The 24,270-nt window shown below is 46.4% G+C and overlaps 1 protein-coding gene and 2 non-coding genes across 8 annotated transcripts; all 3 read left to right on the forward strand.

Annotated features, from left to right (window-relative positions):
- The first annotated feature begins 10,005 nt into the window (after positions 1-10,005).
- TBRG4 (transforming growth factor beta regulator 4) lies at positions 10,006-24,270 on the forward strand. 6 transcript variants are annotated; one of them, XM_049894212.1, is made up of 10 exons: positions 10,387-13,037; positions 15,778-16,101; positions 17,027-17,198; positions 17,504-17,661; positions 18,403-18,510; positions 19,577-19,721; positions 20,080-20,325; positions 20,675-20,786; positions 20,917-21,031; positions 22,068-24,270. In XM_049894212.1, exons 1-10 carry the CDS (start codon positions 12,465-12,467, stop codon positions 22,167-22,169), a joined length of 2,055 nt encoding a protein of 684 aa, XP_049750169.1. In that variant the 5' UTR covers positions 10,387-12,464; the 3' UTR covers positions 22,170-24,270. The 6 variants fall into 6 exon arrangements, with proteins under 6 accessions (XP_049750170.1, XP_049750174.1, XP_049750172.1 ...); XM_049894213.1 differs by lacking the exons at positions 20,917-21,031; positions 22,068-24,270 and adding an exon at positions 10,006-10,065 and having other exon boundaries at positions 12,571-13,037; positions 20,080-20,768; XM_049894217.1 differs by lacking the exons at positions 20,917-21,031; positions 22,068-24,270 and adding an exon at positions 10,025-10,070 and having other exon boundaries at positions 12,571-13,037; positions 20,080-20,768.
- On the forward strand, positions 16,698-16,839 carry LOC126082326 (small nucleolar RNA SNORA5). Its single transcript, XR_007518558.1, has one exon. It is a non-coding gene; the product is annotated as a small nucleolar RNA SNORA5 (small nucleolar RNA).
- Positions 17,264-17,397, forward strand: LOC126082325 (small nucleolar RNA SNORA5). The gene has a single exon (XR_007518557.1). It is a non-coding gene; the product is annotated as a small nucleolar RNA SNORA5 (small nucleolar RNA).

The raw sequence follows: 24,270 nt of genomic DNA on the forward strand, positions 1-24,270 counted from the left end.
CAATTCTGTTCCATTGGTCTATGTGTCTGTTGTTGTACCAGTACCAGGCTGTTTTGACTACTGTGGCTGTATAATAGGTTCTGAAGTCAGGTAGAGTGAGGCCTCCCACTTTCTTCTTCTTTTTCAGTGATGCTTTGCTTATCCGGGGCTTCTTTCCCTTCCATATGAAGTTGGTGATTTGTTTCTCTATCCCCTTAAAATATGACATTGGAATTTGGATCGGAAGTGCGTTATATGTATAGATGGCTTTTGGTAGAATAGACATTTTTACTATGTTAAGTCTTCCTATCCATGAGCAAGGTATGTTTTTCCACTTAAGTATGTCCTTTTGAATTTCTTGTAGTAGAGCTTTGTAGTTTTCTTTGTATAGGTCTTTTACATCCTTGGTAAGATTTATTCCTAAGTATTTTATCTTCTTGGGGGCTACTGTGAATGGTATTGTTTTGGTTATTTCCTCTTCGGTGTTCTTTTTGTTGATGTAGAGGAATCCAAGTGATTTTTGTATGTTTATTTTATAACCTGAGACTCTGCCAAACTCTTCTAGTAGTTTCAGTAGTTTTCTGGAGGATTCCTTAGGGTTTTCTGTGTATAAGATCATGTCATCTGCAAATAGTGATAACTTTACTTCCTCCTTGCCAATCTGGATACCCTTTATTTCCTTGTCTAGCCTAATTGCCCTGGCTAGGACTTCAAGTATGATGTTGAATAAGAGCGGTGATAAAGGGCATCCTTGTCTGGTTCCCGTTCTCAAGGGAAATGCTTTCAGGTTCTCTCCATTTAGAGTGATGTTGGCTGTTGGCTTTGCATAGATGCCCTTTATTATGTTGAGGAATTTTCCTTCAATTCCTATTTTGGTAAGAGTTTTTATCATAAATGGGTGTTGGACTTTGTCAAATGCCTTTTCTGCATCAATTGATAAGATCATGTGGTTTTTATCTTTTGTTTTATTTATGTGATGGATTACATTAATGGTTTTTCTGATATTAAACCAGCCTTGCATACCTGGTATAAATCCCACTTGATCAGGGCGAATTATTTTTTTGATGTGTTGTTGGATTCTATTGGCTAGAATTTTGTTGAGGATTTTTGCATCTATGTTCATGAGGGATCTAGGTCTGTAATTTTCTTTTTTTGTAATGTCTTTACCTGGTTTTGGTATCAGGGAGATGGTGGCTTCATAGAATGAGTTGGGTAGTATTCCGTCATTTTCTATGCTTTGAAATACCTTCAGTAGTAGTGGTGTTAACTCTTCTCTGAAAGTTTGGTAGAACTCTGCAGTGAAGCCGTCCGGGCCAGGGCTTTTTTTTGTTGGGAGTTTTCTGATTACCATTTCAATCTCTTTTTTTGTTATGGGTCTATTTAGTTGTTCTACTTCTGAATGTGTTAGTTTAGGTAGGTAGTGTTTTTCCAGGAATTCATCCATTTCTTCTAGGTTTGCAAATTTGTTAGAGTACAATTTTTCATACTAATCTGAAATGATTCTTTTAATTTCGTTTGGGTCTGTTGTGATGTGGTCCTTCTCGTTTCTTATTCGGGTTATTTGTTTCCTTTCCTGTATTTCTTTAGTCAGTCTAGCCAATGGTTTATCAATTTTGTTAATTTTTTCAAAGAACCAACTTTTGGCTTTGTTAATTCTTTCAATTGTTTTTCTGTTCTCTAATTCATTTAGTTCGGCTCTAATTTTTACTATTTGTTTTCTTCTGGTGCCTGATGGGTTCTTTTGTTGCTCACTTTCTATTTGTTCAAGTTGTAGGGACAGTTCTCTGCTTTTGGCTCTTTCTTCTTTTTGTATGTGTGCATTTATCAATATGAATTGGCCTCTGAGCACTGCTCTTGCTGTGTCCCAGAGGTTTTGATAGGAAGTATTTTCCTTCTCGTTGCATTCTATGAATTTCCTTATTCCCTTCTTGATGTCTTCTATAACCCAGTCTTTTTTCAGGAGGGTATTGTTCAGTTTCCAAGAATTTGATTTCTTGTCCCTAGTTTTTCTGTTATTGATTTCTACTTTTATTGCCTTGTAGTCTGAGAAGATGCTTTGTAATATTTCGATGTTTTGGACTCTGCAAAGGTTTGTTTTGTGACCTAATATGTGGTCTATTCTAGAGAATGTTCCATGTGCGCTAGAAAAAAAAAGTATACTTTGCAGCAGTTGGGTGGAGAGTTCTGTAAAAGTCAATGAGGTCAAGTTGGTTGATTGTTGTAATTAGGTCTTCCGTGTCTCTATTGAGCTTCTTACTGGATGTCCTGTCCTTCTGCGACAGTGGTGTGTTGAAGTCTCCTACTATAATTGTGGAGGTGTCTATCTCACTTTTCAATTCTGTTAAAATTTGGTTTATGTATCTTGCAGCCCTGTCATTGGGTGCATAAATATTTAATATGGTTATGTCTTCGTGATCAATTGTCCCTCTTATCATTATGTAGTGTCCTTCTTTATCCTTTGTGGTGGATTTAAGTCTAAAGTCTATTTTGTCAGAAATTAATATTGCTACTCCTCTTCTTTTTTGCTTATTGTTTGCTTGATATATTTTTTTCCATCCTTTGAGTTTTAGTTTGGTTGTGTCTCTAAGTCTAAGGTGTGTCTCTTGTAGGCAGCATATAGACGGATCGTGTTTCTTTATCCAGTCCGAGACTCTCTGTCTCTTTATTGGTGCATTTAGTCCATTTACATTCAGCGTAATTATAGATAAGTGTTTAGTGTTGTCATTTTGATGCCTTTTTATGTGTGTTGTTGGCAATTTCATTTTTCCACTTACTGAGACGTTTTTCTTTGTAAATTGTGAGATCCTCATTTTCATAGTATTTGACTTTATGTTTGTTGAGTCATTACATTTTTCTTGGCTTTTATTTTGAGTTATGGAGTTGTTATACCTCTTTGTGGTTACCTTAATATTTACCCCTATTTTTCTAAGTAAAAACCTAACTTGTATTGTCCTATATCGCCTTGTATCCCTCTCCATATGGCAGTTTTGTGCCACCTGTATTTAGTCCCTCCTTTTGATTATTGTGATCTTTTACATATTGACTTCAATGATTCCCTGTTTTGAGCATTTTTTTTAATTAATCTTAATTTGTTTTTGTGATTTCCCTATTTGAGTTGATATCAGGATGTTCTGTTCTGTGACCTTGCATTGTGCTGGTATCTGATATTATTGGTTTTCTGACCAATTTCCTTTAGTATTTCTTGTAGCTTTGGTTTGGTTTTTGCAAATTCTCTAAGCTTGTGTTTATCTGTAAATATCTTAATTTCGCCTTCATATTTCAGAGAGAGTTTTGCTGGATATATGATCCTTGGCTGGCAGTTTTTCTCCTTCAGTGCTCTGTATATGTCATCCCATTGCCTTCTCGCCTGCATGGTTTCTGCTGAGTAGTCTGAACTTATTCTTATTGATTCTCCCTTGAAGGAGACCTTTCTTTTCTCCCTGGCTGCTTTTAAAATTTTCTCTTTACCTTTGGTTTTGGCAAGTTTGATGATAATATGTCTTGGTGTTTTTCTTTTTGGATCAATCTTAAATGGGGTTCGATGAGCATCTTGGATAGATATCCTTTCGTCTTTCATGATGTCAGGGAAGTTTTCTGTCAGCAGATCTTCAACTATTTTCTCTGTGTTTTCTGTCCTCCCTCCCTGTTCTGGGACTCCAATCACACGCAAGTTATCCTTCTTGATAGAGTCCCACATGATTCTTAGGGTTTCTTCTTTTTTTTAAATTCTTTTATCTGATTTTTTTTCAGCTATGTTGGTGTTAATTCCCTGGTCCTCCAGATGTCCCAGTCTGCATTCTAATTGCTCGAGTCTGCTCCTCTGACTTCCTATTGCGTTGTCTAATGCTGTAATTTTATTGTTAATCTTTTGGATTTCTGCATGCTGTCTCTCTATGGATTCTTGCAACTTATTAATTTTTCCACTATGTTCTTGAATAATCTTTTTGAGTTCTTCAACTGTTTTATCAGTGTGTTCCTTGGCTTTTTCTGCAGTTGGCCTTATTTCATTTCTGAGGTCATCCCTGATGTCTTGAAGCATTCTGTAAATTAGTTTTTTATATTCTGTATCTGATAATTCCAGGATTGTATCTTCATTTGGGAAAGATTTTGATTCTTTTGTTTGGAGGATTGTAGAAGCTGTCATGGTCTGCTTCTTTATGTGGTTTGATATCGACTGCTGTCTCCGAGCCATCCCTAAGATATAATAGTGGTTTATTCTATAATTGCTCACTGAGTCTCATCTTGTTTTGTTTTCTTTCAATATACGTGGATGGGCTACTAGATTGTGCTGTCTTGTTTGTTGTAGCCCTTGACTTACTTATGACCTATTACCAGCTGGTTTGGGCTGTTGCCAGATATATATGCCTGAGTCTATTCACTATTCTTGAGCAGAATCTGATTTTGGGTCATCAAGTGTGTGCTGCACCCTAACACCTATCCACCTCTAGAAGTAGTGGTGATAGTTGTGTGCACCAGATTCTATTAGCAGCTGGGGTTCACACTCCGGGGGGGCAGGATGCTGACAGGCTTTGCCCAAGTGTCAGTGAGGTAGGTGTGTCTCTATTCTTATAGCACCTTGGTGGGAGGGCTCTGCAGCTGTACCTTAGGCCCCCAATGCAACTACCTCTACTGATTGGTAGGTGTCACCCTCCTTAGACCCCTAAGGCAAGAGGCTAGGTGGTCTGGGGGGAGCTTCAGCCCTCAGTTCCCTGTTGTGGGTCAGTTAGGGCTCTGTTGAATAAGCAGAGATATCAGACCTGGGAAACTTGTTTTTCCAGTAAATCCACTAAAAAAAAATGCAGTCAGATCCCTATCAGAACTGCCTTTGCATTATGACAGCCACCTTGTTCCCTGTAAGGATGAAAGCCTGAGATTTGGATCATATATGCTTAGCTGGAGCTGGTTCTGTGTTTTTAGTCCAATTAGGGAAGGATTTTTGGTCCCTGGGTTTTTTGTGGTTGCTTCTCTCAGGCCGGAAGAATGGGTTAGGAAAAGACCAAAAAAAAAGGGGGGGAAAGCAAAGCCGCGGAGCCGAAGCCGTTCTCCCTTGGCTCAGGAAATTCCAATGTTAATGAAGCTGCCTGGGAAGGGGAGGGGAGGGCTCAGAAAAACAGCAGAGAGTAGCACCCCGGAATATAGCCAAAGTTGCTTATCTTGCTTGGGATGACTATTTTATCTGAGATTCCCGAGGGGCGTGTCACCTATGTGTGCTGGCTGTGTGGAGATTGTCCCCGAGGGTCTGGCCCGCTGAAGCCACAGTCAGATCCTCCGCTGCCAATCCAAAGCCCAGCGTCAAGGTTCCCCTGCTGGGATGCTGCACTCCCGGCTCCAAAATCAGTCACTGTCTCCCGGGGACTTTTAGTCCCACCAGCCGCGTCACCACGCTGCCCCCGCGGACCAGCTGGGCACCCTCCCGGGGTCAGTTCAGGGGGGTAGGTCTGCGTCCCGTGTTTGCGCCATCACAAGATGTTGTGTTCAGCTCCCCTGCGCCCAGTCCTAAGCCCGGCGCCAAGGTTACCTGACTGGGACGCTGGCTCCAGGCTCCGAAAACAGTCGCTGCTTCTCTGTAGTTGTTCGTTCTCCGTCTCTGTCACTCAGGTCAACTCTTTAAATCTGTGTTTGTTGTTCAGGGTTTGTAGATTGTCAGGTATGTGATCGATTCACTCGTTTTTCCGAGTCTTTGTTGCAAGAGGGATCCAAGGTAGCGTCTACCTAGTCAGCCATCTTGGCCCCCTCTCTAATTCTCTCTTTTGCCAGTTCAAGTCTGCTGTTCAGCCCCTCTAGAGAATTTTTTATCTTAGTTATCATACTTTTCACCTTTAGAATTTCTATTTGGTTCTTTTGTAGAATGTCTATCCCTTTAGAGACATTCTCTATTTGGAAATGTAGTACTCTTATACATTCCTTGAATATTTTACCCACGGTTTTAATTCTTTGAACATATTTATAGCAGCTGATTTAAAGTCTTTGTCTTGTAAGTCTACTGTCTGAGTTTCAAGGATCATTTCTATTGACCAATTTTTTTCTACCTCCATGTGTATGGGCTATGGTTTTCTGTTTTTTCATGTCTTTTTTTTTTATGGAAAACAGAATATTTTAAATAATACAATACAGCACCTCTGGAAATCATACTTTCCCCTCCCCAGGGTTGTTTTTGTTTCTTGTTGTAATTATCGTTGTTTGTTTAGTGGTTTTTCTAAATTCTGTAAACTCTATACTATTTTTTCATGTGTTGCCAGTGATGTCCTTATTCAGTTATTTTAGTGGTCAGCTAATTTTTAATGACTAATCTCTTTAAACACCTGGAACAAATAAAACTCCCACTCTTTGCTGAGAGGCTCTGTGTGAGTGTTGGAGAATGCCTTAAACACTTAAGTCAAGCTGTTTACAATTCTGCCTTAGCCTTCACTTTAGGCTTCCACAGTCTCAAGGTCATCCAGAAGTGAGAATTTAGGGCTCCCTCATGTCTTTTATAAGCATGTGCACAGTCCTGGAGCATGAGGTCTTCTAGATTCCCAGGAATCTGTCAGAGCTTTTCAAAATGGCTATCTCATTCCCCAGTTTTTCCACTTAGTTTAGTCAGCTTCTTGTTAGCCCCAAGAGGTGATGCTGTCTCAGGAAGCTGTGATATTAAACAAGTGCTGATTTGTGGGGATAAATGTCCTGAGGATTGGGCTGTTCACACAGAGCAAGCATTGATTCAGGTTAATTCAGGACAAGGCCTGAGAAAAGAGTCTTTAACTGAGCTTCATTGATCAACAGGTCAAATAGTGACAATTCTCTGGAGATGGGATATTTTGCCCTTCCAGTGGCTGCTAGGGTGCTGGCTGTCACCATAGCAAAGTTTATGACAATTTAAGGCACCAGAAGCTTGCTTTTCTTACCTATTTTCAGCTGTTTTTCTTCAATAAATGCTCCTTGAAATTTTGCAAGACATTAATTTCCCCGAGTTCTGAAAGGTTTATTTTGACTATTTTTGTCAGTGTTCCTGTTGTTTTTATAGAGGAACAGATTTTCAGAAACCCCTACCTTACCATTCCAGAAGTCCTTTTTCCCACCATTCTTAAATATGAACAGAATCTGAGGATAGAAACCAAAGGAATACCAACAATAACAACAAGAGAAAAAAAAATAACAGTAACTATAAAAAGGGAAGAAAAACTTAGAAAACAAAAACCTTATCATTGAAATCCTCACAGATGTAAGAGAAAATATTGCAACTGTGAAAAAAAATTCTATAAAAAAGGAATATTCAAGAGCCAAAAAGGAATGTTTGACAAGTAAGAAATATGATAGTAGAAATCAAATTTTCAGGAAAAAAGGGGCAACGAGAAGCTCCCACAAGCTCTTAGAGAAAGAACAGAACATGTCACATTCAGAGGATCAGGAATAAGAGTTTATTGGACTCATCAGAAACACAAGAAGCTACAATGCTAAAAGTTCATGGAGCAATCCTTCGAGATTAGAAAATTATTTCCAAAATAGAATTATATACCCAGCCAAACTATCAATCATGTGGCATTTTCAGACCTACAGGTCTTTAAAATTTACCTCCCTTACATTATTTTTCAGGGAACTACTGGAGAATGTGCTCCACCCAAGCAAGGGCACAATCCAAGAAAGAAGATACAGGATATAGGAAATCACCAAAACCAAACCCAGCGCCGTCAAGTTGATTCCGACTCATAGAGACCCTATAGGACAGAGTAGAACTGTCCCATAGAGTTTCCAAGGAGCACCTGGTGGATTTGAACTGCCGACCCTTTGGTTAGCAGCCATAGCACTTAACCACTACGCCACCAGGGTTTCCAGGATATAGGAAATAGAGCTAACATAAAAAAGAAGCAAAAGGAACATTCAGGATAATGGCAAAGGGACATCCCAGGTTGATAATTATGACTGGACCATAACAAAACCCATTGCCATCAAGTCAATTCCAACTCACTGCAACTGTATAAGACAGAGTAGAACTTCATCATAGGGTTTCCAAGGAACAGCTGATGGGTATAAACTGCCAACCTTTTGGTTAACAGCCAGCAGCTCTTAACTACTATGCCACTAAGGCTCCGGCCTGGACCATAAAAGGTGATATTCCACATTGGAGTTCAGATAACTCCGAGAGACTTCAGTAAGGTTAAACTGGTGGCATCTCTGACATGTCTGAACATCTTGAGAGATTTATATAACTGGTAATAGATTTGGGGTAGAATTTGTTATAAATTTGTGGCATTTTAATTAACCAAACAAAAAACAAACCAATTATTCATTCCTTCAAAAATAAAAAGTAGTGCAAAAAAAATTATCATGTCCATATATATTGCAGTTGTTAGTTGCCATCCAGTTGCCCCTGACTCATGGCAACCCCCTGCATAACTGAACAAAATGCTGCCTAGTCCTGCACCATCCCCATGATCAGTTGCAGATCAGACTGTTGTGATTCATAGGGTTTTCACTGGCTGATTTTTGGAAGTAGATCCCCAGGCCTTTCTTTCTAGTCCATCTTAGTCTAGAAGCTCTTCTGAACCTGTTCAGCATCATAGCATCCCACAAGCCTCCACTGACAAGACGGGTAGTGGCTACACATGAGGTGCACTGACAGGTGATTTAGGGGATAAAATTAGAGCCATTATTCCCTGCCCCTGTATAAAGAATGTGACCAAGCTGGAGCTGGACTCACAAGGACCCACAAGGACTCAGGACTCACAAGGACACACTGACTGGGCCCTGAGATATAAAAACAATAGCCAGGACATCTAGGAAGACATCCTTTAAGGAACACTTCACATAAATCACGAACAGAGCACAAAAGACCTACATGTTTTCCACACTACACACTCACTGCCGTTGAGTCGATTCCTACTCATAGCGACCCTATCAGACAGAGTAGAACGGCCCCATAGAATTTCCAAGTAGCGCCTGGCAGATTTGAACTGCCAGTCTCTTGGTTAGCAGCCATAGCACTTAACCACTACACCACCAGGGTTTCCAGGGTTTAGTAAATAGTAAGATTTGTTGGACCAATGGGAAACCCTGGTAGCTCAGTAGTTAAGTGCTACGGCTGCTAACCAAAGGGTCGGCAGTTCAAATCTGCCAGGCGCTCCTTGGAAACTCTTTGGGGCAGTTCTACTCTGTCCAATCGGGTCGCTATGAGTCGGAATCGACTGGATGGCACTGGTTTTTGGGGTTGGACCAATGAAGACTCTCCCAACTATCATTACTGAAACCCATACCAGTGATAATTAACAAAGAAATTCAAAATGTATATAAAATCTTTCTTTTTGCTTTGCTATAACTTTATGGTGATTTTACGCTAGGACACAGGGAATAGAACCCAGGTCTCTCGCACAGAAGGCGAAAATTCTACCACTGAATCACAAATGCCTCACACGTCCATATGAAGCCCTCAGGTATGTTTTGTCTGTCTTACCCCAAATTTTAATTAATTTGTAATTAAATGCCAGTATTTAAAATTTTAATTGTACATAAAAATACAGATCTCTAGATTTTTTTTTTTAATTGCAAGATCTAGGCAAATTGCACCCAAAAAACCTTCAGCTGGTGATGCAAACCTGTGCTTTTAGCGCTCCAGTCTCCACTTAGCCTCCCAAACGGTTATAGACTCTGCGCCAGCAGGCCCAATCGTCTGGGATTCCCTCCCTACGCAAACCTCTGGCCCCAGTTTTTAGACAGCCCTAAGCTCGCCTAAGATCTTCAGGGAAAGCAATGAGACACCGATGGATGGGGTAAGGTTGGGAAAAGGGGCGGCAAGAGGAAGGGAGAAGAGTGGAGCGGAAGGGGAAACACCCATTAACAATAGAAGGTCGTCTTCCACTCTCCGTATAAGGACCCTCGGGTTACTGACTGGAAGGCGCCCACGTTTTTTAGCCTTCGTTTCCTCTCTCATTTTAACTCAATTCCCCACCATCCATTTTTCACTACGTAAACTTTGCCCCCAGCAAAAGGGCAGTAGGCGTGGCTTTCGGCCAAGCGACGCGCAGCGAGCCTCGCTTCCGGTTGTCGCTTAGAATGACGTAGTGAGCGCGCCGTGCACCGTGAGCTGAGGGACGCTGCGGGCGAGTGATGGAGGTCAGGTGTGGTCTCGTCCGGGCGGTGTAGGTGTCGGGGCAGGGGAAGAATGGGGCTGAGAATGGGTCCTGAAAGCACGAAGTCGGGGCAGAGAAGGAAGACAGGGGAGGAGCGATGGGATGAGGGAGACTTGGTGGTGGGTTCCGGGCCTGGGCCTTGCGGCCCGCGCCGGTCCTGTTCCGCGCTCGCGCTGCACCCTCGCTAGTGCGCACGCGTTTGCCCTCGCCGTTTCCGCGTGGCGGCCTTGCCCGGCGACCTTGAGCCTTCCTGGTGTTCCCAGTCGGGTGGATTTTGTTTCTTCGTAAAGGTAGTTATTTGGGTGCTTTAAAGAGGTTTGGTATTTGACCTAAACCAGAGTTTGACTTCTGTACCTCTGTTTCCTTCTCTGTAAACTGCTGGTGTAATCCCTAGCTCGTGGGATTGTATTAGATCGTGTTAAAAATAATCAAAACTCAAGTGAAACGTAAGGTTTATTCCAAGGAATCATTCTGTATGCATGCAGGGAGATCAATTTGTTTCTGAAACAAGTAGCTCAAAGTAGGCTAGTTAACAGTTGTTGGGAAGAAAATGGAATTAATACAAAACCATTATGTAATATTTAACTGTTTGATGATATAATAGTGAATAGTTTGCAGGTTGGGGGAGCTCTTGAGTCTCCGTACATGAAGGAAATGAATGAGAACGCTGAGGATTGGAGATGTCACAGAAGCTTATGTGTATTTTTCTTAATGAATACAAGTTTCCATGTTGACCAAGTATTTAATGGTTACTGAGTTAACATTAAAGCGATCGAGTGCTGAATGAAGGCGGTTTCGCTGGAGAATGATGTGGCAATGGCAGTCAGCTTCCGAAGAGATTTAGTGCCTTGGAAGCTCTGTGGGGCCGTAATGGGTCGGAATCAACTCCAAGGCTGTGGGTTTGGGTCTTTTCTTTTTTTTTTTTTTTTTTTTTGAGTTTACATTATAAATTAACTGCTGAAGATTTGGCCCCTTACCCATTTGTAATTTTGAAATTCAAATCAAAGAAATTCACAGTCTTTTTTATTAAATCAGGAGGTAATGGGTTTGTTACTGACTTCATTTTCCAGCCAGAAAAGACAGATTTACTATGTTGCAGACCAGTTTGTGGTGAGGGGAAAGAAAAATCAATACTTTTGCAGTTTGGGTCAAGCTTTTTTTTTTTTTTTTTTTTCAGTTAATTTTTGTTTTCCTGGGTAAGAAAAACCCTTAAAAATCAGAGTAAGAGGTCTGTTTTTGTTTGTTTGTTTTGGTTCTTTTAAATACACATATAATTTATTTTGTTATTATTGAGAATATGCACAGCAGAATATATCCGCCAATTCAACATGTTATTTTTTTTTCCACAATCGGAAACATTTTTGAGTGCTTCCCATTGTACCTGGACTCAGTAAGTAGTAGCTGTTGCAGTTGGGAAAATATTCCTCCTCTCTGAGCCTCATTTTTTTCCTTTATGTAGAGTTCAACTAAGCTTTTTTATAGCTGCAGCAGTCTGTCACTTAAAAATAAAATGTGCCAGCTGGGAAGATAAAACATGCAAGAAAGGAAATCTGTGTTAACATTAATCTTACCTCTGCCCCTTGCCTTACCTAGGTCATTCAGTCACCTTAGTGGGCAAGACTGGCAGATGGCATTATTAAAAACAACACCATAGGGATAGGTTACAGACACAGAGAAAGGAATTTTGAGAGGGTCCTTAGAGGAGGTAACATTTGAATGGTGTTTTGCCAGGCCCTGTGATAGGAGAAAAAAAACATCCAGACAGCAGATACTGCAAAGGTGTAATGAAAGTGCGAGACCTGTTTAGAATAAGGAGTGTATTGGAGAGGAAGAGGATAAAACTGGGAAGATAATCCTGGCCCATATCGTGAAGTAGTACCTTTTATGACTGCTTCAGGTGTTTTGCTCTTAGAAAAAAAAAATGTTAAGTAAATTGGTAGTATAATCTAACTTGGGTTTTTGGAAGTTCACTCCTGTGTCTCCAGGTATTAAAGTATATCCAGGGAAGCATTGGGAATGTTAAGTGCATGTCCTGGGTTTTCCAGCATCAGCCTGATTTCAAGACTCCTGTCCCATTTTCTATGTATGCCAGTGATTCTTAATCCTGGTTACCCTTGAAATAAAAAAAAAAAAATTGATAGCTGTTTGAGTCCTCCCTGCAGAGATTCCCATTCAGTAGGTCTTGGTTGGGCCCAGGAATCTGAATTGTTGAACCACTCCCTAGATGATTTTTAAGCACAACTAGGGCTGAAAACCTGTAACCCAAGCTATAGTGCTTCTGATATTTGATTGTGTTCTATACTGATTGAAAAATCCTATTAAGAAAGGTTCGGAAAATACTGTCGCGTACATGTGAATGTTCAGAGATTTGGGCTGGTTTTAATGGAAAGAGGGATTGTGACTCTACCTCATTTGTCATGTTTTTCTCCTAAGTTTGTGAATTGGGAACCACATCTGCACCACACCTTTCTCTCCTTTTTCTCTTCAGGGCTTTGGAATCACTTACTAGGAGTCTTACCTCCCTGCCACCCAGGGGCCACCATGGCAGCTCACCTGGTGAAGCGATGCACTTGCCTCCTCAGAGAGGCCACACGTGTAGCCCCTGCCATGTCTCCAGCTGGCCGACTGAGACTCGCTGGAGTAGCCCATAGGACTCTGACTTCCTCAGCTACTTCACCCAATTCCCGCTTCCCAGGTTCCTTGACAGAGCTTGTAGAGAGGGAACCAGTGTTTACTCCCTACTCAAGGTTCAAGGAGGTAGATGATCTCATTGAAAAGGCCACCAGCCCAGAGCAGCTACTAGAACTAACTGGTGGTGGTCACTGCTTGCACAAGAATCATGCTGCCCAAATCCTCATTCAGCTCTCTCGCCTGCTGTGTGAGAAGCCAGAGAACAAAGCCTCTTTGACACAGGATGCCCGCTTTCAGCAACTTCTCCATCTTGCCAACAGCCAGGTGGGTTCTGGAGTGTTGTCTGAGGATTTTGACAAGAGGGAAAGTGTCAGGGCCTCTGGAGTCCAAAGCAACCACCTGATTACGGGAGGTAGACAGGAGCTCTATTCTGTGATCAGAAGTCCCACAATGTCTTAATAACACTTATTTATCACTTTATAGGTTTTAAAGTACCTTCATGTATTTTCTGTTAATCCTCACAACAGCCTGTTAGATAAATACTGCTATTCTCATCTTACAGACAGGGGAACCAAGACTTAGAAAGGTTTACGTAATAAACAGGGCACCAGGAAGCAGATCTGGTTCTTTGTTCACTTGGTGCTTTTTCACCTCTCATAGCTGATTTTGGAAAGTAATACAAGGTTGTACACGTGGGTGTGAAAATCCTCACATGTATGAAAAGTGTGGCTTATGAAAAAAATATCAGTAGGTGTCCCTGAAGAGACATACGTGGAGAGTGGTGTTTGATAGTCTTGACTTGTGTTGACCACTCTCAAGTACCCAGTGAGGGCCAGGCAGTGCTCAAAGCTAGAGTAGAGGCAGAAGAGTGCCCTGATGGAGGGTCCCTGAGATTGAGTTGGGGGGAGAGGGGTATGTAGCCACAATCAGATGCATAAAGGGTGACCCTGGAAAAGAGAGGAGATATGTTTGTGTGGCACCAGGCTGCGGGGCAGGGGCAGAACTGGGACTCTTAAGAAGCCAGTTCCTGCTCAATGTGAGGAAGGACTCCCTTCATGCAGGTTCTTACCTCTGAGCTCCATAAGCTTGCTAGACTGTCAGAGGAGTCCGTGGCACAAAGGAGTTAGGAAGCCCTGCCCTGGCAGCATTCACTCTTAACCACGTGGTACACATTGGAAGGTAGTGGTGAGCTTCCTGTTACCACAGGTGCTCAAGCATTGAGGCCATATGTCCAGTTTTCATGGATGGTGAGGAGGGGATTCATGAATTGAGTAAGGGGTTATGCTAAGTCAGTGTTTTTTAACTGAGCTTATAGAGTCAGTGTAGTGGGACATGGTTAGGTTTTGGTTTTGCTTTGCAATGACATAGAGTAGTGTGGAGAATACCATAGTTCATGATGTCGAGTTGTGTTAAATTCAGTACTTTTCCACTTCTCCCCAACCCTTGGAACAGCAACTTTACTGTTCACGGCTCAGTTTTTGTGTGTGTTATTTCAGTCTCCCTTGAAGCATAGTTCTAGTTCACAGATGAAAAAGCCCAGACTGAGCTGTTAGCAGATTGAATGCCACTAGTAGTGGCAGAGTTAAGAGAATTATACAGTATGACAGAGCCAGCATGCAATCTTGTGTTCTGATTCCAACTCATGTACCTTGTGGGTGAGGCCTGGGTGACAAGGCTCCTAGGGTAGCTGTTGGCATCATGTGCCTGTATTTCTCTGAGTTCTGGAAACACTGTCCCTGCAGGTCCCAGCAGGGTCACCATTGTTTAGAAACTAAGCTGGAACCAGTGGGTGAGGGAGGAACTGTCTTGCAAAGGGTAAGACTGGGCACTGGTTTTGGACTGCCTGGGTATAGATTCTGGTTCTGCCACCTACTCTGAGACTTTGAGGAAATTACTTAATCTTGCTAAGTCTTTGCTTCCATGTATGTGAATTGGGGATAATACTTCTGTACAGATGTTGGTGTGTACTATATGTTAAGTGCTAGGAAGTATGCCTGGCATTTAGTAAGAGCCCATTTAAAAGTGGTGGTGAGGACAGCATCAGGCCATCGGCCAGCTTGCTTATACTAAGGATGACTGGGAGTTGGGTGATAGCGGGGGATCTTTTTACCTCACTACTCTTTGACGTTCCAAACAAAGGGCCTTCCTGCCAGTATTCACACAGACTGTCAAAGCTGGCCTCCCCTGCATCCTTTGACCAGTAGTCTGCAGGCTTGCTTTCTTTAGGCACACAGGTATTTAGCTGTAGTGTGATTGATCCCTGGACTTTCTTTACAAAAATGTCAACCATTCTGCTTTAATGGAACAGGTGTATTCTTAAGAAACCTCACATTACCAGAAATTCTGTTATGATTGTTTTATTGCAGAAAAAGAGCTTCTTGGACTCAAAATAGCTCAGTTATTTTCTTGAGGGAAAGTTAAAATTTTTTAATTGTCATTGCAAGCAAACATAATAAATTGGATGACCAACTGACTAAAAAAGCCTAAGCATTCAGCTCACATTCCCCCAAGCTGCTTTTTTCTGACTTGTCGTCTTGACTCTACAGTTGTGTTTGCAGCACAGGTCTGTGTGTGCAGGGGAAACAAGTCTAGCACAGCCCTACCCAAAGCTCCCTGTCTGTCCCTGTGCCTCATGTGCCATAGTCCACATCATGAAGATTTTGGTCTTTGTTTAATAGGTCAAATTCACATTACAGAAAGTCTAGAATTTCTCTGTTTATTTCCAGAGTTCTTGGTTGTAAGCAGTAGCAAATGACTGTGGCTAACTTGAGCAGCAATAGGAGTTACTGGAGGCTGGAGAACCTGGTTTAGAAAACAGGCCCACAGAGAGACTGTGAGAGAGGGTCTCACCACCAAGCAGCCTGATGCAGGTTCCATGTGAGAAGTACCTGCATGCATGAAAGTAACAGAGGAACTAACTGGTTCTTCTCTGGTCAGTTGTAACAAATGTCTGTGAGATAGGGTTAGATAGGTAGTTTCCAGCATACTTTGCATGCTCTTAGATGAACAGTATCAGATGTAGTCACGAGTTTGACTTTTAACCTTGTGTCCTTTTCTCGTCCAGATAGCTTACATCTGGAACAGGGCCCTGGTGAGACTGCTCCGGAGCCTCTATGCACTGGCGCTCCCAAAGGCCTGCAAGGAGCTGCAGTCAGTAGAGCAGGAGGTCCGCTGGCGAATGCGGAGGCTCCCGTACAAGGACCTGGCCTTCCTGGCTGAGTCCAGCATAACCTATATGCAGGAGCAAGACTCGAAGGAGCTGCTGGCAGAGCTGCTTATGCACCTAGAGAGGCGCTGGACCGAAATTGAAGATGGCCGCACAGTGGTAGCCATCATGATGAAAGCGGGCCACCTCTCAGAGCCGCTAATGAACCGTCTGGAAGACAAGGTACTGGGCTGAAGCAAGTGGGGCCCATCCTGCCCCGCACACACACCCCTCCAAGCTCGGGAACTTGTTTCCTTGGGTGATAAGTCCAAGCCTGTTGCGTCCACTGGGCAGGAGCCTTAGATGCTCTGTGAGGCCTGAGGCCTGGAAACACTGTCCTGCAGGTACCAGCAGGGGTGCTCCATCCTCTCTGGAGGACTGTGTTGAGAAGGAGGGACCAAGGGCTCCAGGCAGCAGTAGGGATCACTACCATCGCCTGCCCACTTACTCCTCCAAGGTCCTTGAGCACTGGTGGACAGAACCTGAGCTCTGCCTCTCTGGGAACTTTGTTCCCTCTAGCATGTACCAGAGACTCAACCCAGGCTTCTTCCCTGGATAGGGCCTCCTGTTAGAGAAGGGAGTTTGTCTTTCTCCAAAGTCTCTTCATGCTTGTACCCTAATTTGGCCCTCCCAGCAATCTTGGGTGGTGGGGATGACAGACCACTCCTGAAGTAACACAAAAAGGTATTGGCCAGGCCTGGACCCTGGATTGCTTGTTTTGTGGTTAAAACTGTTTTCTAGAGATCCTTGTGCCTCCCCACCCCCCAAGCTTCAGCTCCTGCAGTCAAGTCAAATTCAGCACCTGCTCCTATCATAGTGGGTGCTGGCTCAGGTGACTGCCATAGCAGTCTGTGCCACAGTAGCTTATGGGCCCCTGGCCCTCTGTCCTGGGGCCTGGGAATCAGTTGGCTACAGACACTGTGCTCTGGCACAGGAGCTCCCTGGGGCATGGATAAGAGGCGGGCCTGGCAAGACAGGGCCAATGTTGAGTAAGCTCAGGCCCAGTTGCTGTCTCGCAGGGGCTACACTGGATGGGACCCTTGCCCCCATCTCCCTGGCATCTCAGGCCATCAGGCTGACTCCCCGCATCCGTGGCTGTGGTTGACAGTGCCTAGAGCTGGTGGAACAGTTTGGCCCTGATGATCTGCGAAAGGTGCTGTTGACTCTGGCAGCACAGAATCGTCGGTCGGTGCCCTTGCTGCGGGCCATCTCCTACCACCTGGTCCAGAAACCCTTTACCTTGACGAAACGCGCCCTCTTGGACCTGGCCTATGCCTATGGTGAGCCCTTTGTGTGTGGGTCAGAGGGGGGTTCCTGGCCGTATTTGGCTGGGCTGACTGATGCCTGCAGCTGTGTCAAATTCAGTGCTTGCCCCACCCATGGCAGGCACTGGCCCAAAAGGCTGCCATAGAAACACTGTAACTCATGGGCCCTGTTCCCTCCCCTGGGCCTCAGGGATAAATTTTGTTACAGACACCAAGCTTCTAGACCTCGAGGAGAAAGTGGCATGTGATGAGGGGTGGGGTAGCCTGGTGAGCCTGTTGGCCTTACCAGGTAAACCGTTGTGGTCTGCTCTGTCCTAAAGGCAAACTCAACTTCCACCAGACCCAGGTGTTACAGCGACTGGCATCCGATCTGCTGTCCCATGTGCGCACCCTGACGTCCAGTGAGGTGGCCCACTGCGCCAAGTCCTTGGCCTTCCTCAAGTGGCTTAACCTGCCCCTGTTTGAAGCTTTTGCCCAGGTGAGTTGGGGCCTGACCAGAGGTCTGGGCTCTGGACTGGTGAGGACACACGAACTCTGAGAGCCTCCTCCACACCTGACCTCCATCTCAGGAGGAACTAGCTCAGTCAGGTTTTATTTCAAACCATAATCTGAATTAAGTCTGAAAATGCTCAGTTGTAGCAAAGACACCTATAATCTTTGTGCGTTTGGAAAGGTGCTTGATGCTCACATTCAGTAGTGACAAAAATGTATTTGATATCTCCTCCTCTACCTTACTGAACGTCGCAAATGCATCCTTTTATTTTTGGGTGGCAGTAGCAGGTGACAGCAGCTGTTGGACACTGTGTGGACCAGGTCTGGAAGCCCTGGGTGTGACAAAGCACAGACATTGAGACTGAGAGTCCCCTTCCCCGGTTCCTCAAAGCAGCCTTTCCTGAACGTGACTGCCTGTGGGGAGTTGTGCAGAAAGGGGTGCCCGCTCAGCCATATCAGGCACTGCTGAGCGTGCCCACGGAAAGACAGCTCTTAGGGCCCCTCCAGGCAGAGACTTAGTGCTGCTGGGCAGGTCTGGCCTGCAACTTGCTGGCTCAGCACAAGTTACCTTTCTGTCTACGAGCGCATGGAGCCTGGTGGGAGGGTCCAGGTCCTGACAACCATCCCAGGCCCCTCCAACTTGGAGCTGGGCGAAAAGAGTGTGAGGCAGAGCCCTTGACATGGAGGCATGTTCTTACTCCCCTGCCTTCCCTGACTCTGGCCCCAGCACATCCTGAACGAAGCCCAGGACATCACCCTGCCACGTCTGTGCAACGTGGTCCTGGCTTTTGCCCATCTGAACTTCCGTCCGGAACAAGATCCATTCTTCAGCCTGGTACGGTCTCTGTGCTTCACTTTCCCTATTCTTTACCTTTCTCCCTGCTAGCTAATGGCTCAGCCCTTCGAGGGCAGTTTGGTGGCAGAAGGCTCTGACAGAGGAGCTGTGGAGACAGAGGCAGGAAAACAAGAGGCACCTAGTGCAAGGAGGGCAGGGGCAGAGTTGGCTGGGACCAGGGCATTCACGGGATTGTTGGGGACAAAAAAGCAGGGTCTTGGGAGTCCCCTTGAAAAGTCCAGACGTGCCGGCAGCTGTATGGGTTGAGAGTAGTGGTAGGTCAGGAAGGGCAGGTCTGTCTGTGAGTGAGCCCTGGGCTGGTCAGGGCCGGGGTACCTGTTGTCTCATTTTGACACCCTGCTTGTGCTCCTAAAGCCTTTGCAGCCCACTTGAGAAATGAGCCAGGAGGATCTCAACTGGTATATGTGTCCCTTGGGGAAGAGCACTCTTTATGAAAATTCAGGGGTCGTGTGCAAGGTCAGATCATATTTGACCCTGGGGTCTCTTCGAACACCAGACAATAGGCCCCAAGGAGAGCTTGTCTGTCACAGTTCCTGGGAGCAGCCAGCAGAGGGTACACCGCCCCGGGTGGCCTCAGGCCCACCTGCCAGCAGCTGGCCAGCGCTCTTCACCATCTGCTGCTGTTTGCTGAACTCTGATTCTTTTCAGAGACTGCCAGAAACGCACTGTTCCATTGTCCTGGGCACCTACTTAGGGGAAGCTATTGAAGAAGTGGTTTTGTGACTTAGGCCCCTCCTGGGGAAGGCATAGGGAAAGCCTAGCTGAATGCTGGCATCAGACAGCACTGCCCTACTGTCCGGATTGGGGAGGGATCTGCTGCTCCAAGCAGATGGAAAGACTTCTCTTACCTCCCACCCCTGGGATGCTGCAAGCCGAACCCCAGGTCTGTCTCGGCCAGGGTGCTCGCTCTCCCTCAGCTAACCTCCAACCCTTTGGCCTCCATGTAACCAGTTGTGAGGCAGCGTTATCTCTGATTTGGGCAGGGACATTTGCAGGCCATTAAGCAGAGCCTGGTTTCTCCGCCCCCACCCTCTCCTTGCCCCAGGTGCACGAGAAGCTGGCGTTGGAACTGACAAGTCTGAGCCCAGCTCTGCAGGTGGATGTAGTGTGGGCCCTGTGTGTGCTGCAGCAGGTGCAGGAGGCAGAGCTGCGCGCCATCCTCTGCCCCGAGTTCCACACCCAGTTTCTAGGTGAGTGGTGGATGGGGGCATAACGAGGAGCTTGGGGGTACAGCCCCCCCTCCCTTAGTGATAGGAGCCCGTGCCACCCCTAATGCCACAAGAAAGAGGAGCAATCAGGTCCTTCTGTTAGAGACGTGGGAGAAGGCCAGGGCTCCGCCTGGAATTTATTCCCTTCTCTACCCACTCCCTGCAGCCGACCCTACCTCCCAGCCTAGATCCAGGGTGGGGCTTGGGCGTGGGGGTGCCTCTGCCTCTCCCCCATGAGCCCTCCTCCACCCCTGCCCACAGGGCCCCTGGAAGAGCAGCAGCCAGGCTTGGCAGCTTGAATCTGCCGTGTCCCTCCCTCTCACTCCCCTCCGCCCCTTAGGTGCTGAGTCTCTGAAGGATCAGAGCACCTTTCAGAAGTTGCTGCACATCAACGCGACCGCCCAGCTGGAGCACCCCGAGTACACAGGCCCACTTTTGCCAGCCTTGGCCTTGGTCCCCAGGCCCACAGCCTTTCACAAGAAGGTGACCCACTTGGAGAAGGAGCTGCAGGAGACCTTGAAGGGGCTGCTGGGGAGTGCCGACAAGGGCTGCTTTGCGGTGACCACTCAGTATGGCTGGATGCTGGGTAAGGGCTCCCTCCTGGTTGGTGTAGGGGCTAATTCTCCCAAGCCCTATTCTAGATCTACTCTGGCCCCTGCCGTCCTCTGCAGCAACGACTGGCTCCAAGTGGCCAGAGCTTCAGCCTGCGGCCTCTTCCTTTTTCTGTCTTGCTGCAGGGAGCAAGGTAGATGTTCCAGGCTCACTTGTTCTCCCTTCCTGGTCTCTCTCAGGCCAGGTGACTCTGGGACTTCTACTGATGGTATACCCTTGAGCACATTGGGTTTCCCTGGTCTCTGCCTACCCATGGAGGGCAGCCAAGTTGGTTTCCAAGGGATGTCACCCAATGGGTTTTATTCCCCACATCTCTTCTCCAGATGCTGAGGTGCTACTGGACACTGAGGGCCAGTTTCTGAACCTCAGGGACTTTGTTGCTCCTCATCTTGCCCAGCCAACTGGGAGGCAGCCACTGCCCACTGGGGCCAAGAGGTAGGTGGCCAGTGACCATTGGGTGTGGTCCTGGTGAGGCCCATGGCAGCTCTGCAGCACTTGAGGTCCTGCAGACTGCTCTCCTCTGAGGGGGTGGGTAGAACAAACAGTGTCTTCCTCCTCCTCCCAGGCTGGCTTTCCTACGGTGGGAATTTCCCAACTTCAACAGCCGGAGCAAGGACTTGCTGGGTCGCTTCTCCCTGGCTCGACGCCATGTGGTGGCTGCTGGCTTCCTGGTTGTTGATGTGAGTGCTGGCCTGGGCAGGGCCTGGGTGAGCACTGACTGCATACTGGGCGAAGGGCCTAGAGGGCACCGACAGATACACAGCCTGTAGTACCAACTCCGCCCCCCACACACCCCCCACCCCCCCCATCTCTGGAGCCTGGGAGTGACAGTCATCTGTAGCTAGTGGTTGTGCCTGTCTCTCTGACCATTTGCCAGCCTCCCCCCCCCCCACCTCCTCCAGCCTGGGCCTCGAGCGCAATCCAGGCCACCAGTTCTTCTCGAGGTGACAATCAGGACATGCCTCAGACTGGGGGTGTATTGTGAAGTCTGCCCTCTGAGGTTGGCAGTGTGGAGGCCCCCCATTTAACAGATGGGGGAGCAAAGCACGGGAGGATGATGTGCATTTCCCAAGGCCGCACAGCTTAGAGTGAGCAGGCCTTCAAGTCCAGCTCGCCGGTTGCCGTGCCCAGGGCTCTTGGGAAAGGCGAGGCTGGCCAGACACCTGCCTGGGCACTGCTCTGTGTGGCCACCACAGAACTCCTTGTTGCAGTCTGATCTAGGGCTAAGACTGCAGGGCTAGCGTCTGATGTAGGCCTGTCTCGGCCCTAAGTAATGTGCTAGGGCACTTCGGAGCCATCACTCCTGTCTATATTGGTTACCCTAGATCAGAGTTGGGAGACCTTTCTGTAAAGGGTCACGTAAGGTTTCTGTCCCATTTCATACCACATTTGCAAATAATATTGGATTATTTTTATTGTTCGCTTGTTACACAACCTTTAAAAATTCAAAAACCATTCTTGGGCCCTGTGTAGTTTGCTGATCCCCGGCCTGCATACTCTCAGGCCCCTTCTGGCACTGACAAATCCAGGCTCTTCCCCACTAGAGAATTCCTGCAGCTCAGTAGTCATCGTCCTTCAGGACTTGGAGGCCAAAGCACATGGCATGCGGTCCCTCAGCAAGAACTTATTGGGGAGGGTTCAGAGGGAGAGCAGCAGGTGGGGCCCCTGACTGGGGAGGAAGGAGTCCCAGCCTACCCTGACCTGTCTCCATACCAGGTTCCTTACTACGAGTGGCTGGAACTCAAGTCTGAATGGCAGAAAGGTGCCTACCTCAAGGACAAGATGCGCAAAGCTGTGGCGGAGGACCTGGCCAGATGACCCTGTCCCCTCAGCACGGATTGCATGTTCAGGGCCTGACCGTGCTCTCCCCGGAGGCCTAGCTGTGGGCACTGGGTCCCCAGAGAAGTATCTCCCTTCAGGCTGAACCTTTATAATGCAGGACCTTGGCCAAAAGTGGGGGTGGTGGCCCAGCAGCTCTGAGGGGTGGATTTTCCTCAAGTGAATAATAAATTTTTTGTTTTGGTGTCAGCACCAAGAGGCTTCCCAGGCATTGTCACAGTCTCCTATTTGTGCTCCCCACCTGTATGTGCTCCGGAGCCCAGGGAATGGTGTCCATGTCTCTCCCCTATATACTCAGCTCACCCACTGGCCACAGCAGCAGAACCTGCTCGAGGTAGAGGCCAGGAGCCCTGCAAGGGAAGGTGAAGCCCAAGGCTTTGGGCTGGCCCTAGGGACAGAAAAAGTCAGTTTCAAACCAAGCCTTCTCCCTGACTGCACATCACTCCAGCCTGCCCCAGCTGTACCTACATCCCTAGCTTTGTGCCACCCACAGGATGACATTCCCAGGCAGGTCGGTGGCATTGCTCCTGCCACCTTGTTTGCGTTCACACATGCCTGGGCCTGCTGCTGAGTGGCTTGTGGTCGGCCCCAGCAGGCCTGAGTGAGACCTTCCCCAGAGAAGCAGTTTGCAGTTGATGGCCTGGAGTTCTGGTCATGGTGTGGTCACTGACCTGCAGTTCAGAGTTCTTTACCATCACTTGTCTCATAATGGAGTGAGTGATGTGGACCTTGGAGACCTGTGGTGACAGATGCTATGAAGGCTGGGTGTTTTGAAGGCATTGACTCTGGGATGGGAGAAGAGAGGTGCCCGCTCAGCTGTCTCATTACCACCAGAGCCGAACCCCTCTGATGCCATCGTGAGAACCATTTTCCTGCCTTCACCTCCCCTGCTGCCAGAGGGGCCCAGATGCTGAGAAGAAAAAGCTGTTTTTCTCATCCGTGTACCTTTCAGCTTCATTGAAAGTTTCCATTGGCAAAAACTAAAAGGCCGCTGACGAGGAGCTAGTTTGCCTCCAGTCCAGGATAGAGGGCCAAACAACGGGATAGAGCTGAGAGCAAAGGGCACATGTGACTGGTGCAGTCTCCAGTCTGCCTGTCACAGACCATTCTCCCATTCCAAAGTGGCCCTTTGAAAAAGAGCAAATCCATATTCTACTTACAGCTTTGCTGTTCACTGGAGCATTTGAAAGGAACAATGCACAGGTCCTTGTAGAGCCAACACTGCGTATTTGCATAGACGGTGGGGTAGAAGAGGACAGCCAGAGGTAGCTTTCTGAAGGAGCTGACTGAGCTGCGGCAAGTGGGAAGAGCATTCCAGAGCGAAGGGTCAGCACTGACACTCAGAGGCGGTGTAGGGGGCGCAGGGAACTAGGGCAGCAAGGTCCTTAGGGTGAGAGTGCATTGTTCCCAAAGAGACTGGAGAGGGGCCGGAACCGGGCAGGAAGGGCCGCCTTGTGTATGTCATGGTATATACAGCAAAGCTTATCCTCACCACTGGGGCCACTGACTTTTTAATGAAACACTGAGGTAATTATAGATTCACATGCAGTTGTAAGAAATAACTGGCTGGCTGGTGCCCCTTACCCAACTTACCCCAATGGCAACAGAATTAGTTTAGTACAGGTAGGTCCCAACCTAAGACCGTCCTTTGGGTTTTTGTACATCTCAGTGGTAATAAGTACTGCATACAACGTTGCCGCACGTGATTTGCTGATGTTGTCCTTTGCTGATACTCAGTTTTATGATGTACTGTTCAAAACACTGTCGTGTAGATGTAGTTTCCTAAACTAAATCGGGGGCTTCAGTTGCTTGAAAACGTGGACCCAAAAGCTGATCACTTCGTTAAAGTCGATAGGCAGATTTAGGAAACATGTTACCAGAAAATATAGGAAGAAAAGTACCATACAGACAACTTTTCTGACTATAATGCCATCGCCATTCTCGGGGGCAATCCAGATGATCCAGAAGCTTCAATAGAGTTGTTACCGCAACTGACAAGATGACAACATCATCCAACTCTTCTTTATGATTGGAGTCAATTTTTATGATTTATTTTTTTGTCTGTATATATTAAAATATA

Source organism: Elephas maximus, chromosome 8 (assembly GCF_024166365.1).
Source record: "Elephas maximus indicus isolate mEleMax1 chromosome 8, mEleMax1 primary haplotype, whole genome shotgun sequence".
Classification (NCBI taxonomy): domain Eukaryota; kingdom Metazoa; phylum Chordata; class Mammalia; order Proboscidea; family Elephantidae; genus Elephas; species Elephas maximus.

Bases quoted from the DNA above. Each gene is read 5' to 3' on its own strand.
- TBRG4 (XM_049894211.1), top strand. From the start codon at position 12,465: ATGGAAAGAGGGATTGTGACTCTACCTCATTTGTCATGTTTTTCTCCT. The intron at 17,199-17,503 runs GTGAGCCCTTTG...TCTGTCCTAAAG, and splicing joins GGACCTGGCCTATGCCTATG to GCAAACTCAACTTCCACCAG. The intron at 19,722-20,079 runs GTGAGTGGTGGA...TCCGCCCCTTAG, and splicing joins GTTCCACACCCAGTTTCTAG to GTGCTGAGTCTCTGAAGGAT.